A 22,290-nucleotide genomic window follows, 5' to 3' on the forward strand; every position below is an offset into this window, starting at 1 on the left:
GAGGGGGTGCTGTGCAGCGTACACAGCGACATACAGTACTTAGATGTGACAGTTGTATGAAAGTGCTGATATTAGTTGGGGTCACTCATGCGTGCCCACGGTGCCTTAGCAACTGGGGAGAGGACCTTGTTTGAAGGAGGAATAAGGACAGAGGTCACAATAGCAGTAGTCACTATTGAAGGGTGCGTAACAATGCCACTCTCAGCTGCACCCGGCACAAAGGTTTTCCAGCTTGCGGGACCACAATCTAGATGCCAGCAGGCTGAGAGCGATTGTCACCCGGCTAATTAAGCAATTAACCCTTTAATTGCCACCACTGCTACGTTATTATGAGCCCAGCGGACGCTCGTAATTGTAGAAATACCAATTATGATTTTAGAATAATCGTCTGTAACACACACTGTCACCACAGACAGGAATGTTCAGAGGATTTATTCTATACAGTAGCACTCTTCAAGAGACAGGTTCGTTGTTAGTTTGCATTAAGAGCTTAGGGACAAGATTAACACTTTTCAAAATAAAGTTTAATAATAAAAAGGTTAAAATTGGTGCAAATAAAATATTTACAGAAAAAAGTGTTTCAAAGAAATAGAGACACAATTCAGCAATTAGAAGAATTAGATAGAATTTGAGAAATAAGAATACTTGCATTCAATGTCCTTGGTGTTACCAGAGTTCAGAGCTGAGCCAGTGATTGGTTCTCAAACTTGATAGATGTTCCTTTCTTGATGTTACCATGAGAACTCTAACCCCATCTGTCTCTCTCTCTCTTTTTCTCTGAGACCACAGGGGGTGGTAACAGATGCTCCTGACCAATAAACACAGTGGCCATGGGCTGCCCCTAAGGTTTATGACCATACCAAGGAACCTCCCATATAGACAGATTTATAACACAATTCATATCTCTAAATATGTAATGGTTACATTCTTTAAACTGCTAGTTTATCATTCAGCATGTGATTTGGCTTCAAAAGATACTAAACATGAATATATTATCACACAGGGAATATCTTATTGCTATTTTCTATTCTATGTGATAGGGTGATCATGCATGGTCTCAATTCGATCAGTATTTTATTGTGCATTTAACTTTACACTTTATAGAGACATATCTTGTTTGTGTTTAAAGTTATGAATTTGTGTGTAAATGTGTTCAATTAACAGAGCTCTTGAATGGCTCTGTTTTACGACCCATTAGCCATTATCCTCCTTTGCTCGGTTATGGCTTTACGGATTGAGCAGGACAATTGAATTGAGTGTTAATTGAACACATTTACACACAAATTCATAACTTTAAACACAAACAAGATATGTCTCTAGAAAGTGTATAGTTAAATGCACAATCACCCTATCACATATAGAATAGAAAATAGCAATAAGATATTCCCTGTGTGATAATATATTCATGTTTAGTATCTTTTGAAGCCAAATCACATGCTGAATGATAAACTATGGCCCTCCAGTTGTTCAGGAACTACAATTCCCTTCGTGCCTAGCCATGTCTGTGAATGTCAGAGTTTTACAATGCCTCATGGGATGTGTAGTTCTGCAACAGCTCGATGGCCGTAGTTTGAGGATCCCTGCTCTAAAACATGCACTGGTCATCCCCATACTTTAAAAGCCATCCTTCGACCCTACCAATCTTAACAATATTCAACCTATCTCCTTGCTCCCCTTTTCCTCTAAGCTCCTTGAACGCCTGGCCTACAACCAACTGAGTGACCACCTCATTAAGAAAACCCTTCTTGATACCCTTCAGTCTGGATTTCGCCCCTTAACACTCCACAGAAACTTCTCTTTTAGAAATCACAACTGACTTACTAACAGCAAAATGCAATGGAGACTTTTCTGTACACCTACTTCTGGATCTTTCGGCTGCCTTTGATACGGTTGACCACCCCTTCCTACTCAAAAAACCTTACTCCTTCGGCCTCCGTGACTGTGATATCCACTGGCTCTCATCCTACCTATCCCTCTGCACCTTCAGTGTCACCTACAGTTCTACTTCCTCCTCTCCTCTTCCTTTCTCCTTCGGGGTCCCCCAAGGTTCTGTTTTTGGACCTCTCCTATTTTCAATCTACAGTCAGCTGATTGCCTCCCATGACTTTTAATATCATTTCTAAGCTGACGACCCTGAAATCTATCTCTCCTTCTCAGCTCACTCCATCAGTCTCCTCACGCATGACCAACTTACTAACAGACATATCAGCCTGGATGTCACACCACTTCCTCAAACTCAACTCCAAAACAAGCTCATAATATTGCCTCCCCCGCTTGCCTCTTCCCCTGACTTCTCTGTCGAGAGCAATGGCACAACCATACACCCATCAATGCATGCCAGAGTGCTAGGTGTTATCCTTGACTTCCTTTTGGCCCCACATCCAATCACTTTCCAAGACTTGCCGCCTCAACCTCCGCAACATCTCCAAAATATGTCCCTTCCGAACCAATGAAACCACAAAGCTTCTGATCCACTCCCTGGTCAGGGGAGTACTGGGCCAGAGGGCAATTGCCCCCTGGGCCACTCTGATGTCTTGTAAAAAGGCTGCACCGCTTCTGCCACGGACATGCCCACATTCTCTTCTGGTGAAGACAAGGACAGAGTGCAGGCCTCCCTCCCCAGCATAGATGGTCTAAACTGTCTGAGCCGAGGCTGGTTCCATGCCCCACTGAAGACTCTCCTCCCCTGGCCAGCCCCATCCAAGCTGTCCTAGCTCCCCCAAACCGCCCCCCTGCCGGCCAGGTTGGGAACCCGGATTCAGCCAGTGAGTAGAGAGTACCTGGAGCAGGGCTTCAGCCTGGAGTGGGGATCAGGAGGAGGGCGGGAAAAGGGAGAGTGGGAGGGGGGCTGAGTGACTGCACCATGGTCCTCTGGTTTGTACTTGCCCCCTGGGCCAAAAGTTGCCAGTCTGCCCCTGTCCCTGGTTATCTCTCGCCTTGACTACTGCATCTCCCTCCTCATTGGCTTACCTTCAAATAGGCAACCCCCCCCCCCAGTCCATCATAAATGTTGCTGCCAGACTCATCCACCCTGCTCAGCATCTGCTACCCCTCTCTGCCAATCCCTCCATTGGCTTCCACTCACCCAACAAGTAAATTCAAAATACTAACAATACTAACAATAACTTACAAAGTCATCCACAACTTGGTCCCCAGCTACGTCATTAACCTAGTCTCAAAATACCAACCTAATCGTTCTTTGCTCCTTCCAAGACCTCCTGCTCTCTTGTCGTCTCCTCCTATACTCGCCACCAGGACTTCTCCCGAGCCTCTCCCATTCTTTGGAATTCCCTACCCCAATCTATCCGACTGTCCCCCAACTCTATCCACTTTTAGACAATCCCTGAAAATGTTTGTCTAGAGAAGCCTATTCTGCCCCCACCTAACAACTGTTCTTTTATTTTCTTCATCAGCTCATCCCCCACAGTTATTACCTTTTATATCTCTTGACCTTCCCTCTGATTCCTCCTGTATTGAATTGTATTGTAACTGTACTGTATGCCCTAATGTTGTAACGCTCTGCGCAAACTGTTGGTGCTATATAAATCCTGTATAATAATAATACAAATATTGATCTGGTGGTCTGAGGACTTGTGAGATCCATCTCAGGTCTATGGTCTCCCCAGGTGTATGATCTGGGTGTGTGAGGGATTGTGAGGTCCATCTCAGGTCTATGGTCTCCCCAGGTGTATGATCTGGGTGTGTGAGGGATTGTGAGGTCCATCTCAGGTCTATGCTTTGCTGCAGGTTTTTCGCCTTCCTCTGTATCAACTGCGGGTATAGGATTGTGTATATGGGATTGTATGGTTGGGTTTTCATTACTGTTTTTTTTTTTATTGGTTGAGCCAGATGGACTTGTGTCTTTTATTCAACCTGACTAACTATGTATCTATGGCCTGCCCAGGTATATGATCTGGTGGTCTGAGGGATTTTGAGGTCCATCTCAGGTCTATGGTCTGCCCAGGTATATGATCTGGTGGTCTGAGGATTGTGAGGTCCATCTCAGGTCTATGGTCTGCCCAGGTATATGATCCGGTGGTCTGCGGGATTGTGAGGTCCATCTCAGGTCTATGGTCTTCCCAGGTATATGATCTGGTGGTCCAAGCGATTGTTAGGTCCATCTCAGGTCTATGGTATGCCCAGGTATATGATCTGGGGGTCCAAGCGATTGTTAGGTGCATCTCATGTCTATGGTCTGCCCAGGTATATGATCTGGTGGTCCAAGCGATTGTTAGGTCCATCTCATGTCTATGGTCTGCCCAGGTATATGATCTGGTGGTCCAAGCGATTGTTAGGTCCATCTCAGGTCTATGGTCTGCCCAGGTATATGATCTGGTGGTCTGAGGGATTGTGAGGTCCATCTCAGGTCTATGATCAACAAAATATCTGAGATTACGATTTCTGATGTCAGCATATCGGCCTGACTGTAACAACTACACAATGCCTGGCGGCTTCAAGCCGGCCCAATATGACCCTTTCGTTGCTCCCTCAGAGGTTCTGTACATCCAGCACAAACCATTTTCCATCTGCACCTCGCTCAGGAAGAAATTGTTTATTCTCCGTGTGATGAATATTTTGCATTTTATTAGCACTGATATGATATTTCCATTTTACAAAAAAGACTCCAGACGTTGTGGAGCCTTCAATATGCGGTGGCCCCGGTCCCCTGCTATAGCAATAGGGCCGCTGAGGTGACAGTTGTCCACCCTTAGCTGCACACAAGTCAGTCCACTACATGTTGGCAGCTCAGTGCTGATTGAGGTCTGCAGGCCCGCTCTGCCCGCTCTGCCCGCTCTGCCCGCTCTGCCCCTAATGTGAAAACATTTGTCCCTCTATTGATCATTGAATTAGTCAAATATCTGCAGGATCATCTCATCTGTCATTTTACTGTCACCGGTTGGACGGGAGTGATGGTGCGGAGGGCCCCACATTACCATTATATCAAAGTGGAACTTTAGTCAGAAAATGAAGTCCTGTAGATCACTCCAAGCCGGCCCCTGTTGTAGGTATAGGAGATTTATAACTTTAAAAATAAGTTTCTTTACTGTTTAACCCCTTCATGCCTACGCCTATTTCTGACATTTGTTGCTTATGTAAGGGATGCCAAAAATCAGGTACCCCATAAAAAAAAAAAAAAACCTAAGAAGTATCACATTTCCAGCTCCAGCAGTCCAGGATTATAGCACTGTTCACAGAGAAAGTAAAACTCATGGCATTTCTATTAAAGCACAAGTAGAGGAGTTAAAGCCTGAATGATGGAGTGTACATTTTAATGGAACAATGCTAATATAGCAGGGGGAACCAAAAAGACAGACCTTTGATTCTGGTTGGAACAAAAATGCAGTTGCTATCCTGTCTATCAGACTGAAGGTCATGCTTTATGTCATTGCAGAAACTTTTCAATAAAAACACTTCTGGTTTCACCTGACCCACTCCCTGCGCACATTGAAATTATTGACCATTTTAAGCATATGTGCAACACTTACAATTTAAAAGTAATATTTTTTGCTAGAAAATTACTTAAAACCCCAAAACATATTTTATATATATATATTAACAGAGTTGTATAAAGTACTCAAAACCCATACTTGAGTAAAAGTACAAGTGCTCGATCAAAAAGTGACTTGAGTAGAAGTGGAAGTGCTCGATCAAAAAGTGACTTGAGTAGAAGTGGAAGTGCTCGATCAAAAAGTGACTTGAGTAGAAGTACTAAAGTATTCAACATTTTTTGTACTTAAGTATTGCAAGTAGTTTTTTTTTTAAATTTTGCTACTCAAGTACTGAAAGTAAAAGTACAAGTACTGTGTTATGTAGTTATTAAAGAAAGAAGTCAAAAGTTTGAACATCATATTGTTTTTTATTATTTCAAATGCAGCTTTTATTTATACATACAGTAGCTTTTATTTTCGTATGCGCTGATAATACACAATGTTTTGAGCTTCATGAAACTTTCATCTACTGTTCTGGTAGTGGTAATTTTTATATTAGTAATGAGTAACTATGCAGCACAAAAAAAAATATTGGAGTAGAAGTATTGAAATCATCGAAAAAAATGTAGTGAAGTAAAAGTGGAAGTAGGAGAAAAAAATTCTACTCTAGGAAAGTACAGATACCGCCTTTCCGTACTTAGTACAGTAGTGAAGTAGTTTTACTTAGTTACTATACATCTCTGTATATATATATATATACAGTATCTGACAAAAGTAAGTACACCCCTCCCATGTGACAACACTGAAGAAATGACACTTTGCTACAATGTAAAGTAGTGAGTGTACAGCTTGTATAACAGTGTAAATTTACTGTCCCCTCAAAATAACTCAACACACAGCCATTAATGTCTAAACCGCTGGCAACAAAAGTCAGTACACCCCTAAGTGACAATGTCCAAATTGGGCACAAAGTGTCAATATTTTGTGTGGCCACCATTATTTTCCAGCACTGCCTTAACCCTCTTGGGCATGGAGTTCACCAGAGCTTCACAGGTTGTCACTGGAGTCCTCTTCCCCTCCTCCATGATGACATCACAGAGCTGGTGGATGTTAGAGACCTTCCCCTCCTCCACCTTCTGTTTGAGGATCCCCACAGATTCTCAATAGGGTTTAGGTCTGGAGACATGCTTGGCCAGTCCATCACCTTTACCCTCAGCTTCTTTAGCAAGGCAGTGGTCATCTTGGAGGTGTTTGGGGTCGATATCATGTTGGAATACTGCCCTGCCCCCCAGTCTCTGAAGGGAGGGGATCATGCTCTGCTTCAGTATGTCACAGTACATGTTGGCATTCATGGTTCCCTCAATGATCTGTAGCTCCCCAGTGCCGGCAGCACTCATGCAGCCCCAGACCATGACACTCCCACCACCATGCCTGACTGTAGGAAGACACACTTGTCTTTGTGCTCCTCACCTGGTTGCCCCCACACACGCCTGACACCATCTGACACCAAATAAGTTTATCTTGGTCTCATCAGAGCACAGGAGATGGTTCCAGTAATCCATGTCCTTAGTCTGCTTGTCTTCAGCAAACTGTTTGCAGGCTTTCTTGTCCATCATCTTTAGAAGAGGCTTCCTTCTGGGATGACAGCCATGCAGACCAATTTGATGCAGTGTGCGGCGTATGGTCTGAGCACTGACAGGCCAACCTCCCCCACCCATTCAACCTCTGCAGCAATGCTGGCAGCACTCATACGTCTATTTCCCAAAGACAACATCTGGATATGACGCTGAGCACGGCACTCAACTTCTTTGGTGGACCATGGCGAGGCCTGTTCTGAGTGGAACCTGTCCTGTTATACCGTTGTATGGTCTTGGCCACCGTGCTGCAGCTCAGTTTCAGGGTCTTGGCAATCTTCTTATAGCCTAGACCATCTTTATGTAGAACAGCAATTCTTTTTTTTCAGATCCTCAGAGAGTTCTTTGCCATGAGGTGCCATGTTGAACTTCCAGTGACCAGTATGAGAGAGTGAGAGCGATAACACCAAATGTAACACACCTCCCCCATTCACACCTGAGACCTTGTAACACTAACGAGTCACATGACACCGGGGAGGAAAAATGGCTAATTGAACCCAATATGGACATTCTCACTTAGGGGTGTACTGACTTTTGTTGCCAGCGGTTTAGACATTAATGGCTGTGTGTTGAGTTATTTTGAGGGGACAGTAAATTTACACTGTTATACAAGCTGTACATTCACTACTTTACATTGTAGCAAAGTGTCATTTCTTCAGTGTTGTCACATGAAAAGATAGAATAAAATATTTACAGAAATGTAAATGAGGGGTGTGCTCACTTTTGTGAGATTCTGTATATATATATATATATATATATTTTTTTAGCAGAGACTCGGGAGAATAAAATGGCGGTTGTTGCAATATTTTATATTACACAGTATTTGCTCAGCAGTCTTTCAAATTAAATTTTTGTGAAAGAAATACACTTTCATTAAAAAAAAAAGAACAAAACAGTAAAGTTATCCCAATTTTTTTGTATAATGTGAAAGATGATGTTGCGCCGAGTAAATAGATACCTAACATGTCACGCTTTAAAATTGCGCACACTTGTGGAATGGCGACAAACTACAGTACTTAAAAATCTCAATAGGCGATGCTTTAAAAAATTTTAACAGCTACCAGTTTAGAGTTACAGAGGAGGTCTAGGGATAGAATTGTTGCTGTCACTCTAACGATCGTGGCGATACCTCACATGAGGTTTAAAAACGTTTACATATGTGGGTGCGACGTACGTATTCTGCACGTGAGCCTGGAGGGATGGGGCGCTTTAAATTTTTTTGTCTTATTTATTTTATTTATTTATTAATACACTGTCCCTTTTAAAAAAGAAAATGAATCACTTTTTTTGCTGTGACAAGGAATGTAATCATCCCTCTGACAGTAACAGGCAGTGACAGGTCATCTTTATGGGGGTGTCCTCTCCCGCTGCTTGTAATAACAGATGAGCGGCTGATTAGCTGCATCAGTTATTACTACAAAAAAAGCCGACTGACCACTCTAAAAAAAACAGTCCCGGGGTGACGCCTGCAGCTGCATATCATCCCCCGACAACCTCTGGAAGCCGAGGTCACATATTTGTGTTCCGTCAGTGGGAAAGGGTTGAAATCCAGCAATGCTCGGTCTTACCCCGCTCTGCACACGCTCAGTTGCTCTCCATTTTAGGCATTTTTAGGCACTGCCGAGTTTGTAGAGACCGATCTACTGACAGCCTTCGGAATTAAACCCTCCTGTCCTTTACAGCCAAGGAAGCTGCTTCTGGTTAACCACTTACCTGCCGACCGCCAGCCATACATATACTGCGGCAAGTCGGTTTCGTGCAATAGCCAGATTGAGAGCCAATCAGCGGGTCCGGCAGACGCAATGTCTGCCGGCCATCTGAGATGACTCCCTGGAGAGACAGAGCGGCGGTCTGTCACAGATGAACACAGAGATCTTGTCTTCCTGTTATTTAGGAACACGGATCTCTGTGTTCATCCAGTGAGTCCATCCCCCACACAGTTAGTAAGTACTCCCTAGGGACACACTTAAAGGAGTTGTAAAGTCTCAAGGTTTTTCACCCTAACCACTTACCACAAACCAAGGAGGGTGTCTATGGGAATGTTTGATGAGAAGGCCTGGTCCCCCACCTTTCCTGGCCTGCCAGGTTGCATGCTCGGATAGGGGTTTGGTAAGAAATTTTCAGGGGACCCCATACCATTTTTTTTTTTCACATTTTTGTATTGAAAAAATCTTTTTGTTTGTTTTTTTCAAGAAAGCTTGCAGCCGGGAAAATGTATTTTTATTTTTCATTATAAATGTCAGTTTTGCTGCAGCAGGTTCTATACATCGTACAGATGCACCACTTTACCGGCAGACTAAAGGGTCGTCCCCCCCCCCCCCGACACTATATTTAACCCCTTCCCCCCTAAGGGTAAAACATATCTAAATGCCTAAGCCCAGTTTTGCAATTTTGTCACGTGTTGGTGAAACCGTACATATTATTACTACTTTGTGCTTCCAGGTGGATTATACCGCATTTTTTTCAGGACAAATCGGGCTTTCATTTGGTGGTAAATGGTAATGGATATGTCCTGATTTTTTTTTTTTTTTTTATAAAATGAAAACTGGCCCAAAGTATTAAAAAATGTATTTATTTTTGTTTTTTAATTTAATTGTATATTTCTTGGTACTACCATATCCTACCACCAAAGACCAACCCAAAATAATTTATACCACATTTTTTTCAGGACAAATCGGGCTTTCATTTGGTGGTAAATGGTAATGGATATGTCCTGATTTTTTTTTTTTTTTATAAAATGAAAACTGGCCCAAAATAAAAAAAAAAATAAAAAATTAATTGAATTGTATATTTCTTGCTATAACCATATTCTACCACCAAGGACCAACCCAAAATAAATTGCCGATCGCAGCAATACCACATATGTGTATGTTAGTTGTTGTTTGTACCCGTAGTACGGCCCAGAAACAATAGTACGCATTTCGCTTTTTTTTTTTAATCCTACCTAAAAATACGCCGACACTAACTGACACTGATACTAATTTAAAAAAAAAAATACTGACCCTGACCTGGACCCAAACACTAACCCTGGCATTGACCAAGATCAAACCTTTATTAATATTTTTTCTTTTTCTTCATGCATTTTTTTTTTTTTAATCTCTGCAAGGACAGAGAATGATACAATGTATCTCACTTGTCCATTCACAGAAGCAGAAAACACGGAGGCGGGCCTTTCAGTGACTGATCACTGTGCTAGCCAATCAGAAGCGATCACAGTGATCACGTGACCTGGAATCGGCTGTCCCGGTCTCTGTGCTGAGAGATGCGGCACTCTCCCAGCACCAAGGGAGATATGCAAATATGCGGCCCCATGGAAAAAAAGCCCAGTCCAGTGGGGGTCGCAAATTTGCATACTGTCGGGATTAAGGGGTTTAAGGGATTTTTAATTTTGAATTTTGATTGTTTCACTTTAAGCATCATTAAAAATTACTGCTCCTTTAAAAACGATCTTTTTAAAAAAAAAACATTTTGCATTGATCCGTGTCCCCCAGGTCAGTACCCGGACCCCCATGTCCCTTTTTATGGCCAATAACTTGCATATAAGCTTTCAAAATGGGGACTTTTGATTTTGCAATCTCGGGTCCCATAGACTTAAATAGAGTTTTCGGTTCGGGTCCGAACTTTTTCCATGTTCAGGAGTTCTGGTGTGAACAGAACCGGGGGAGTTCTTCCTCTTTGTGGCAGTAACATTTTAGAGGGTGTGGGTGGGAATTCGTATCCATTTGTGAGGTCAGGCACTGATGTTGGATGTGATGACCTGGCTCACATGTTGGGCCTCACGTTGGGCACCAAAAAAAAAAAAAAAAACTGGCTCCCAATTGGTATTCCCATTCATCCCAAAGGTGATCAGGTGATCGGGTGATCAATAGAGAGGAGGTCAGGAATCTGTACAGGACGCTGGAGTTCCTTAATGGAGCTGGCTTTGTACATGGGGGGAGGGGCACACTCATGCTGGAACAGAAAAGGGTCTTCACCAAACTGTTACCACAAGGTTGGAGGAGGACAATTGTCTATAAAAAGAGTCCCGTTGGCCTATGACAACCAAGGTCCCATGAAAGAATTGTTGGTCTCGTAGTTCATTCACATTTCTTTGGAGGTTCTGAGGACACTCAAGGTCCTTCAAACCCAACTGTCAAGCTATCATGTACCTGGTAGCAGATCCTTCACCTCTGATTCCGGGCCCCTGGTAGTGTAGACAGGAGGTGCAGGGGTACATCCCAAAGGTGATCAGTAGAGAGGAGGTCAGGAATCTGTACACGACACTGGAGTTCCTTAACACTAAACTGGTCACACCATTTCTTAATGGAGCTGGCTTTGGACATGGGGTGGGGGGGGGGGGCACACTCATGCTGGAACAGAAAAGGGTCTTCACCAAACTGTTAACACGAGGTTGGAGTTTGACAATTGTCTATAAAAAGAGTCCCGTAGGCTTATGTCAACCAAGGCCCCATGAAAGAATTGTTGGTCTCGTTGTTCATTCACATTTCTTCGGAGGTTCTGAGGACACTCAAGTTCCTTCAAACCCAACTGTCAAGCTATGACGTACCTGGTAGCAGATCCTTCACCTCTGATTCTGGGCCTCTGGTAGTCTAGTCAGGAGGTGCAGGGGTACAGAGAGGCAGAAGTGTCTGTATGTCTTGCTAGCAGCAGGGCAGGTGTCCATGCTGGGCAGGTGAAGTCATCAGACGGCTCCAGTAAGCAGGCGATCAGATGGACAGCCGGTACTGGACATCAGGCAGAGAAGCAGAGTCAGACAGGCCGGGTCATACACAGACAGGATGGATTGGGTACAGGGCACAAGCAGGAGCATGGTCAGGAACCGATCAGAGAAGCAGGAGCCAATGGAGCAGACAGATGTTGCGGTCAGAGGAGAAGCCGAGGTCAGTTCAGGCAGAGTTCGGAGAGTAGTCAAGACGAGCCGAGATCAGCAACTGGAATCAGGATACAGAATTACGGGATAGACAGGAGGCTGAAGACAAACCAGCACTGATCCTGAGCTATGGCCAATTTTAAAAAGCCCTTTTGGTGCCAACATCTGTCACAGGTGCAGGTGAGTGCTGGCGCATACGGGAATGTGCGGGTGCATGGGTCAGTGCGAGTGCATGGGTCAGTGCGAGTGCGAGTGCATGGGTCAGTGCGAGTGCATGGGTCAGTGCGAGTGCATGGGTCAGTGCGAGTGCATGGGTCAGTGCGGGTGCATGGGTCAGTGCGAGTGCGAGTGCATGGGTCAGTGCGAGTGCATGGGTCAGTGCGAGTGCATGGGTAAGTGCGGGTGCATGGGTCAGTGCGGGTGCATGGGTCAGTGCGAGTGCATGGGTAAGTGCGGGTGCATGGGTCAGTGCGGGTGCATGGGTCAGTGCGGGTGCATGGGTCAGTGCGGGTGCATGGGTCAGTGCGAGTGCCCAATTTCTACGAGCATGAAAAGGAAGATGTATTGGCCTGTGCACGGAAGTCCATCCAGAGGAGTCATCCCGTCTATTGGCAATGGCAAACCTTTCCTTACAAATCACTTCCTATCTCTTCTGCTGTCAGATTGACTGGAGAACTGAACACGGAATCTCCCGGTTATTGATGTCCTTTGTCTGCCCACTTATCAATGAATGAATTATTGGTAACCATAATGTGAAGAGTCACCGGCACAATGTTCATGTGATCACAGATTGTTGTGTGTGGACAAATCCTCCATAATGTCCTCACTCTTGTCTGTCCGTGTTTCTGTCCATGTTTGTCTGTCAATGTTTGTGTGTCCGTGTTTGTCTGTCAATGTTTGTGTGTCCGTGTTTCTGTCCATGTTTGTGTGTCCATGTTTGTCTGTCCATGTTTGTGAGTCCATGTTTGTCTGTCCATGTTTGTCTGTCCATGTTTGTCTGTCAATGTTTGTGTGTCCGTGTTTCTGTCCATGTTTGTGTGTCCATGTTTGTCTGTCCATGTTTGTGTCCATGTTTGCGTGTCCATGTTTGTCTGTCCATGTTTGTCTGTCCATGTTTGTGAGTCCATGTTTGTGAGTCCATGTTTGTGTGTCCATGTTTGTGTGTCCATGTTTGTGTGTCCATGTTTGTCTGTCCATGTTTGTGAGTCCATGTTTGTCTGTCCATGTTTGTCTGTCCATGTTTGTGAGTCCATGTTTGTCTGTCCATGTTTGTCTGTCCATGTTTGTGAGTCCATGTTTGTCTGTCCATGTTTGTCTGTCCATGTTTGTGAGTCCATGTTTGTCTGTCCATGTTTGTCTGTCCATGTTTGTGTGTCCATGTTTGTGTGTCCATGTTTGTCTGTCCATGTTTGTGAGTCCATGTTTGTCTGTCCATGTTTGTCTGTCCATGTTTGTGTACCCATGTTTGTCTGTCCATGTTTGTCTGTCCATGTTTGTGTGTCCATGTTTGTCTGTCCATGTTTGTCTGTCCATGTTTGTGTGTCCATGTTTGTCTGTCCATGTTTGTCTGTCCATGTTTGTCTGTCCATGTTTGTCTGTCCATGTTTGTGAGTCCATGTTTGTGTGTCCATGTTTGTGTGTCCATGTTTGTCTGTCCATGTTTGTCTGTCCATGTTTGTCTGTCCATGTTTGTGCTCTCATGTTTGTGTACCCATGTTTGTGTACCCATGTTTGTGCGCTCATGTGTGCTCTCATGTTTGTCTGTCCATGTTTGTGTGTCCATGTTTGTGTGTCCATGTTTGTGCGCTCATGTTTGTGTACCCATGTTGTGTGCTCTCATGTTTGTCTGTTCATGTTTGTGTACCCATGTTGTGTGCTCTCATGTTTGTGCTCTCATGTTTGTGTACCCATGTTGTGTGCTCTCATGTTTGTGCTCTCATGTTTGTGTACCCATGTTGTGTGCTCTCATGCACAGGGCCTTCCTTCTCCTCTTTATATCCTGTATGATAATATTGAATTATAATTGCGGTCCCGGTGCTCGGTCCTGCGTAGGACGGTCTCATCTGGTTCCAGCCAACACTCTAATCCCTCTTATCTACCATAGAGAGAGAAGGGGAAATGACAGGCAGAGGAAGATGGGACAGTTACCAGGAGACTCAGCGAAGTCAAACACTGACAAGTTCATAGCTATAGATAATTATCAGTGTGACCTTCCCAGTCTGTGCTGTACTCCTCTGCTGCACCGTGCATCCGGCCTGCAATCTGCCAGCTGCAACCTCCTCATAGCATGAATTCAGTCACTGCTTTCATTATTAAAGGAGAAGTATCAACAAAATCAACCTTTATAGGCACCTCCATTGGGGTTGCCACCTTTTCTTCAAGTTAAACCCGAACAATTAATTGCAGCACATCAAGTGAGTCTGCAGAGTTTCCCCTTTACATCTGAATCCGCAGAGTTTCCCCTTTACATCTGAATCCGCAGAGTTCCCCCTTTACATCTGAATCCACAGAGTTCCCCCTTTACATCTGAATCCGCAGAGTTTCCCCTTTACATCTGAATCCGCAGAGTTCCCCCTTTACATCTGAATCCGCAGAGTTCCCCTTTTACATCTGAATCCACAGAGTTTCCCCTTTACATCTGAATCCGCAGAGTTCCCCCTTTACATCTGAATCCACAGAGTTCCCCCTTTACATCTGAATCCGCAGAGTTCCCCTTTTACATCTGAATCTGCAGAGTTTTCCCTTTTACATCTGAATTCACAGAGTTTCCCCTTTACATCTGAATCCACAGAGTTCCCCCTTTACATCTGAATCCACAGAGTTCCCCCTTTACATCTGAATCCGCAGAGTTCCCCTTTACATCTGAATCCGCAGAGTTCCCCCTTTACATCTGAATCCGCAGAGTTTCCCCTTTACATCTGAATCCGCAGAGTTTCCCCTTTACATCTGAATCCGCAGAGTTCCCCCTTTACATCTGAATCCGCAGAGTTCCCCTTTTACATCTGAATTCACAGAGTTTCCCCTTTACATCTGAATCCACAGAGTTCCCCCTTTACATCTGAATCCGCAGAGTTTCCCCTTTACATCTGAATCCGCAGAGTTCCCCCTTTACATCTGAATCTGCAGAGTTCCCCTTTTACATCTGAATCTGCAAAGTTCCCCTTTTACATCTGAATCCACAGCTGTTTAGAAATTAATGGCTGTGTGTTGAGTTATTTTGAGGGGACAGTAAATTTACACTGTTATACAAGCTGTACACTCACTACTTTACATTGTAGCAAAGTCTCATTTCTTCAGTGTTGTCACATGAAAAGATAGAATAGGAGGGGTGTACTTACTTTTGTGAGATACTGTACAAGTACCATATAGAGGAATGATGACCATCAGCAGTGACTGCGACCTGTTCAGGCAAGAGCAGCTCAGTCTACGTGCCACCATGAGACTGGTACAGACATTCTCAACCAACTTTCTTCCACCGCCCCATTATTCTCCCTTTACTGATAAAATAATTTCTTGCTGCTCAGGACACACAAGTGAAGTAAGAAGTAGATGTTGTCACCTTCCATGATTTTCAATCCCATGCAGGCTCAGAGAACAGGCCTCATGTAGACACCATTGTCCTCTACCTGGCAGGAGACATGTTTTCATCCTCCAATGCCAACCAGTGGTGATCAGTTTACTGTAGTTTGGTCGGTTATAATTTGACTTTAATGGCTGCTATGGGTTGCTGCATATTGCAAAGGTTCATTGCTTTTTGCATTGTCAGTAGACAATCCAGGATGGAGCAAACATGGTACATTTGGTCCAAGAACCATTATGAGCAATCCCTTTAATTGGCCTTGTGCCACGCAGTAGAGGATGCGGTTACCATGACAATGGCGTGAGGCCCATTCAAACATTCCGAGGTTTAATGATTAAGATATTAATGGAAAACACAGCCTACCTCCAATCAGCACACTGTTTTATGTACACGGGAGAGTGGCAGGATAGCGCCCATCACTGTAGACAAGCACAGGAGAAAGGGGTACTGGGATGGCTTCTGTCATTAGGAGGGGAGATGATCCGGCTCTATAGAGACAAGAGCAGTAAGTGGAGGAATAAAGGGGGCTCCTGGTATTTGGAGATGATAGCTGTAAGGGGCAATGATAGTAGAAGAGAGGGGTGGTGAGAGGCACTTGGCTTGGTCTCTGAAGCTGAAAATGCTGAGGGGGTGGTTGGTTTCCGGAGATGATGGTGATAAGGTGGGGCGATGAGGGGTGGTTGGTCTCTGGGGATAATGGTGATAAGGAGGGGTGGTGAGGGGGTGGCCAGTCTCTGGGGATAATGGTGAGAAGTGAGGGGGTGGTTGGTTTCTGGAGATGATGGTGATAAGGTGGGGCGATGAGGGGGGGCTGGTCTCTAGAGATAATGGTGATAAGGAGGGGTGGTGAGGGGGTGGCCAGTCTCTGGGGATGATGGTGATAAGGAGGGGGGTGGGGGACTGGTCGGCTACTGGACATGATGGTGATAAGGGGTAGTCAGGAGAGAAGTGAGGGGGTGGTCTCTAGAGATAATGGTGATAAGGAGGGGTGGTGAGGAGGTGGCCGGTCTCTGGGGATAATGGTGATAAGGTGAGAAGTGAGGGGTGGTTGGTTTCTGGAGATGATGGTGAAAAAAGGAGGGGGGGGGGGGTTGAGTGGTCAGTCTTTGGGGATGGTGGTGATAAGGAGGGGGGGGAGGTAGTTGGTCTCTGGAGATAATGGTAATAAGGTAGGGCGATGAGGGGTGGTTGGTCTCTGGGGATGATGATGATAAGGTGGGTGGTGAGGGTTGGTTGGTCTCTGGAGATGATGGTGTTGAGGGGTGATGAGGAGCTGGTTGGTCTCTGGGGATGATGGTGATAAGGTGGGTGGTGAGGGTTGGTCGGTCTCTGGAGATGATGGTGGTGAGGAGGTGGTTGGTCTCTGGGGATAATAGTGATAGGTGAGGTGTTTGATCTCTGGTGATAAGGAGGGGTGGTTGGTCACTGGAGATGATAGTGATAAGGTGGAGCAGTGAGGGGTAGTTGGTCTCGGGTGTTAAGGGTGAGGGGTAGTTGGTCTCTGGAGATGATGGTAATAAGGTGGGTGGTGAGGGTTGGTTGGTCTCTGGGGATGATAGTGAGGAGGGGTGGTTGGTCACTGGAGATGATAGTGATAGGTGAGGTGTTTGATCTCTGGTGATAAGGAGGGGTAGTTGGTCTCTGGAGATGATGGTGGAGCGGTGAGGGATAGTCCGTTTCTGAAGATGATGGTGTTAAGGAGGTGGTTGGTCGGTCTCGGAGGATGATAAGGTGGGTGGTGAGGAGTGGCCAGTCTCTTCATGACCTTTGCTCTCCTGGGTGTCTTTGTCTCCTTCTCTCTCCTTCACATCATAAACTTCGGATTATTTTTCTCCATTGACGTGTACCAAGATGGTGGCTCAGGAAGGCGCTGTGATACTTGGAGGTCGGAGTGGAGTAGGACATGGCCAGGTTCTCTGCACAGGTGAGCAGGTCCCTGATAAGGCAGTACAGCCAGCCCTCCTGTACCGGCCCGTGCCTTATTAGCTGGAAAGGGGGGCCCGGGCAGCTGCTGAGCAGGAGAGCTGACTGTACTGCCTATGCTGACACTGATTTTCATGCTACAAGCAGGCAGTCAGCGCAGACAAGGCAGAGGCTTGGGCACTGCAATCTGTAACAGAGGAAGCACGGAAACGCACTTGTTGCAGTGCTTCTGTCACTATACATGTGGAATCGGGGAAGATGGAGGAGGGCAGACCAGTGTCAGTCGGGAAGAGGGCAGGCAGACCAGTGTCAGTCGGGAGGAAGGCAGGCAGACCAGTGTCAGTCGGGAGGAAGGCAGGCAGACCAGTGTCAGTCGGGAGGAAGGCAGGCAGACCAGTGTCAGTCGGGAGGAGGGCAGGCAGACCAGTGTCAGTCGGGAGGAGGGCAGGCAGACCAGTGTCAGTCGGGAGGAGGGCAGGCAGACCAGTGTCAGTCGGGAGGAGGGCAGGCAGACCAGTGTCAGTCGGGAGGAGGGCAGGCAGACCAGTGTCAGTCGGGAGGAGGGCAGGCAGACCAGTGTCAGTCAGGAGGAGGGCAGGCAGACCAGTGTCAGTCAGGAGGAGGGCAGGCAGACCAGTGTCAGTCGGGATGAGGGCAGGCAGACCAGTGTCAGTCGGGAGGAGGGCAGGCAGACCAGTGTCAGTCGGGAGGAGGGCAGGCAGACCAGTGTCAGTCAGGAGGAGGGCAGGCAGACCAGTGTCAGTCAGGAGGATGGCAGGCAGACCAGTGTCAGTCGGGATGAGGGCATGCAAACCGGTGTCAGTCGGGATGAGGGCAGGCAAACCAGTGTCAGTCGGGAGGTAGGCAGGCCAACCAGTGTCAGTCGGGATGAGGGCAGGCAGACCAGTGTCAGTCGGGAGGAAGGCAGGCCGACCAGTGTCAGTCGGGAGGAAGGCAGGTAGACCAGTGTCAGTCGGGAGGAAGGCAGGCAGACCAGTGTCAGTCGGGAGGAGGGCAGGCAGACCAGTGTAAGTCGGGAGGAGGGCAGGCAGACCAGTGTCAGTCGGGAGGAGGGCAGGCAGACCAGTGTCAGTCGGGATGAGGGCAGGCCAACCTGTGTCAGTCGGGAGGTAGGCAGGCCAACCAGTGTCAGTCGGGAGGTAGGCAGGCAGACTAGTGTCAGTCGGGAGGAAGGCAGGCAGACCAGTGTCAGTCGGGAGGAGGGCAGGCAAACCAGTGTCAGTCAGGATGAGGGCAGGCAAACCAGTGTCAGTCGGGAGGTAGGCAGGCCAACCAGTGTCAGTCGGGAGGAAGGCAGCCAGACCAGTGTCAGTCAGGAGGAGGGCAGGCAAACCAGTGTCAGTCAGGAGGTGGGCAGGCAGACCAGTGTCAGTCGGGAGGAAGGCAGGCAAACCAGTGTCAGTCCGGAGGAGGGCAGGCAAACCAGTGTCAGTCCGGAGGAGGGCAGGCAAACCAGTGTCAGTCGGGAGGAGGGCAGGCAAACCAGTGTCAGTCGGGAGGAGGACAGGCAGACCAGTGTCAGTCCAGTCGGGAGGAGGGCAGGCAGACCAGTGTCAGTCGGGATGAGGGTAGGCAGAGCAGTGTCAGTCGGGATGAGGGCAGGCAAACCAGTGTCAGTCGGGACCAGTGTCCGTCTGTGCGATGCGAATTCAGCCATGCAGATTGCATAGCTGAATTTGCATCGCATTCGGATCAAAGTCGCACTGGACCCTTTTTTTCGGTCTTCACCAGAATCGGATCGCATTGGTTTTCCTGTCCAAACCGGCAGTTTACACTGCGATATGCAAAATAATCTGGGGGTGTCGTTAACTTTGTATTGACACCCTCAACAATTTGCATATGGCAGTGTGAACTGCCTGCGAGTCGGGTGCGATGCGGGAACCCACAGTGGATTTTCAGGGTTCCAGTGTGGACCGGCTGCTGGAGGAAGATTTCTGTAAATGTAGTTCATCCCTAATCCCCCCCTCCCTGTGTGGGGCCCCCCTGTGTGCTTGGGCCCCCTACAAGAGGACCAGTTGTTCCCCCCCTCAGCAGCCCTGTGTATACCCCTAGCCACTGCCTCCATTACTAAAGGGGGGGGTGGCAATTTGGCGGGCAGTAAAAGCACAGCTCAACCATGGGTTTTTACCACCCCCCAAACTCAAGTGTAAATGAGCCCTAAGGACTCAGTCATCCAATACTCTGGCTGCATGAATGAGTAAATTGTTCACACAGCCGGAGCGGCCTGGAAGGAGACGCAGGGGATGGATGAACACAGCCACAGCTCTGATTTGGACAGGTGTGCAATTGTAGGGGAGTGGTCCTGAATGCACACTTTTTTGGGGACCGTACACCAATCACCTGGAGTGTAACATATGCTGCCTGAACGTAGCGCCCGGTGTCCCCAATACCTCATTCACACTCCGCTTTATTTTTAGATTTAGTGCGATTTCTATTGTGTTTGTTTCCACTAATAATGATTTTAGTGTATTTCTAGTCTATCAAATCAATATTTTTGGGAGGGGGGGCTGTCAGGTAGACTGTACAGGGGGGGGGCATGTCAGGTAGACTGTACAGGGGGGGGGGGCATGTCAGGTAGACTGTACAGGGGGGGGGGGGGCGGGAATGTCAGGTAGACTGTACGGGGGGGGGGGGGAATGTCAGGTAGACTGTACAGGGGGGGGGGGGGGAATGTCAGGTAGACTGTACAGGGGGGGGCATGTCAGGTAGACTGTACAGGGGGGGGCATGTCAGGTACACTGTACGGGGGGGGGGGTTCTGTCAGGTACACTGTAGGGGGGGCATGTCAGGTAGACTGTACAGGGGGGGGGCATGTCAGGTAGACTGTACGGGGGGGGGGCATGTCAGGTAGACTATACGGGGGGGGGGCTGTCCTGTAGACTGTACGGGAAGGGGGGAGGCCCTGTCTGGTAAACTGTACGGAGGGGGGGGGGGGGGGGGAACTGTCAGGTTGATTGTACAGTACAGGGAGGGGGGGGCCTTTCCGGTAGATTATATGGGGCCCCGTAATTTCTATCAGCAGCCCTGCAGGTGAGTGTGAGACGAAGAGGAGGGAACAGGTATGGGAAGGGTGGGGGAGGGGGTGTGAAGTTCCTCTTTTTGAGGGTGTGATGATGGGACGGTCCTGTGGTGAGGACAGGTTTGGTGACATCGGGGGAGGGGGACATTTATCACATGTGACGTCTGTCATGAAGTTCCCCTATTCTGATTGTTGTTTCTCCCCTCCCCCATTGTCACGTTTTCCTCCCTTCCTGTCACCCCGGAGGGGAGATTTCTGAACACTGGAGAGTGGAAAATCTGCTGCAGCTCTGCATGGGAGCCAATCAGCTTCCATTGTCAGAGGCTCCACCCCTAATAATACATACCTGTGCCCCCCAACCCCCATCTCTCAGCTCAGTGCAGCCAGGGACATGGCATTGTCATTTATTATATGGCCCAGCTGCAACCTCCAATTGGTGATAGCCGTGCGCCTGGCTGCCCCCTCACCAGGGTATAGTGCAGTTGGTGATAGCCGTGCGCCTGGCTGCCCCCTCACCAGGGGGGTATTGTAGGCATTTGGATGGGACCAGTACAGACAATGAAGGGGGAGGAGCTTCTCTGTACCCATTATAATCCTCATCCATATTCTATAAAAGGCTTGGGGGCCCCAAGCTGCTGCCATGCCGGGGGCCCCTCTGTGACGGAAGTGAATGATAGAGCGGAGTCTGGGATCTCGGACATTTTTTATTGCAGGACATTTGCAGTCAGTCCTGTGTGCGGTTCTATGTCTAGGACGAGGTGCTCCCCCGCCATCTGGAGGCGGGGTCTGGAGTGGAGATTGTCCGTGGTAACATGCTTTCCGTCTGTCCACAGGAAATGGGAGGTGCCTCGAGTGTGTCAACCAATCAGCTGGAAGCAAGAACGGTGCATATCAAAATCCCGCTACAGGAACAGGTGAGGGGAGAAGGCGGGGCGGGCGGAGCTACAGGGAAGACAGCTGGAGGTGCTGTGCAGGAGGCTGCCGGCGGTACCGGGTCACATGACCGTCCATTGCAGGATGGTGCTGTCCTTTCCGCCAACAGAGATCAGAGTGCTGTCGTTGTGCAGGAAGGAGACGCGGGTCACATGACTGCTGTGTCCACCATACCGGTGACTGGGAGCCTGGACCGAGACAATGCAGACAAGGGTCAGTGTCACCGCAACCAATCAACTTCCCCCTTCCCCCCCATAATCACCGCAACCATTCATCCCATCCCCCCCCCCCCCATAGTCACCGCAACCAATCATCTCCCCCCCCCCATAATCACCACAACAAATCACCCCCCCCCATAGTCACCGCAACCAATCATCTCCCCCCCATAGTCACCGCAACCAATCATCCCATTCCCCCAACCAATCATCCCCCCATAGTGACCGCAACCAATTATCCCACCCTCCCCCATATTGACCGCAACCAATCAACCCCAATAATGACTGGAACCAATAACCTCCCTCCGTAGTGACCAGAACCAATCATCCCCCCCCCATATTGCCCAGAAACAATCGCCTCCCCCATATTTCCTAGAACCAATCATTACCCCCCCCCCCCCCCATAGTGACCGTAACCAAACCACCTCCCCCAATAAGGACTGGAACCAATCACCTTCTACAATAAATGACCACCCCCAAAATGATAAAAAGAACCAATCACCCCCCATAATGACCAGAACCAAGTAGGCTCATTGATAGTAACATAGTAGTAGTTGAGGTTGAATAAAGACAATAATCCATCCAGTTCCCCCTGTGTAGGTGTGTGTGGGCGGAGTTCCCCCTGTGTAGGTGTGTGTGGCTGTAATCATCTCACATATCCCTGAA

The 22,290-nt window shown here is 47.6% G+C and overlaps 1 protein-coding gene across 3 annotated transcripts in view; it reads right to left on the reverse strand.

Moving 5' to 3' along the window:
* Nucleotides 1–21,333: 21,333 nt before the first annotated feature.
* Nucleotides 21,334–22,290, reverse strand: part of EML2 (EMAP like 2) — an 80,294-nt gene continuing 79,337 nt past the window's right edge. For all 3 annotated transcript variants that reach the window (XM_082264344.1, XM_082264345.1, XM_082264346.1), the window contains one exon: nucleotides 21,334–21,597. In XM_082264344.1, the coding sequence (XP_082120470.1) occupies nucleotides 21,472–21,597 (126 nt within the window). In that variant the 3' untranslated portion in view covers nucleotides 21,334–21,471. The remainder of the gene's footprint in view (nucleotides 21,598–22,290) is intronic.

This window comes from Pelophylax lessonae (assembly GCF_965119305.1).
Source record: "Pelophylax lessonae genome assembly, chromosome: 7".
Lineage (NCBI taxonomy): Eukaryota > Metazoa > Chordata > Amphibia > Anura > Ranidae > Pelophylax > Pelophylax lessonae.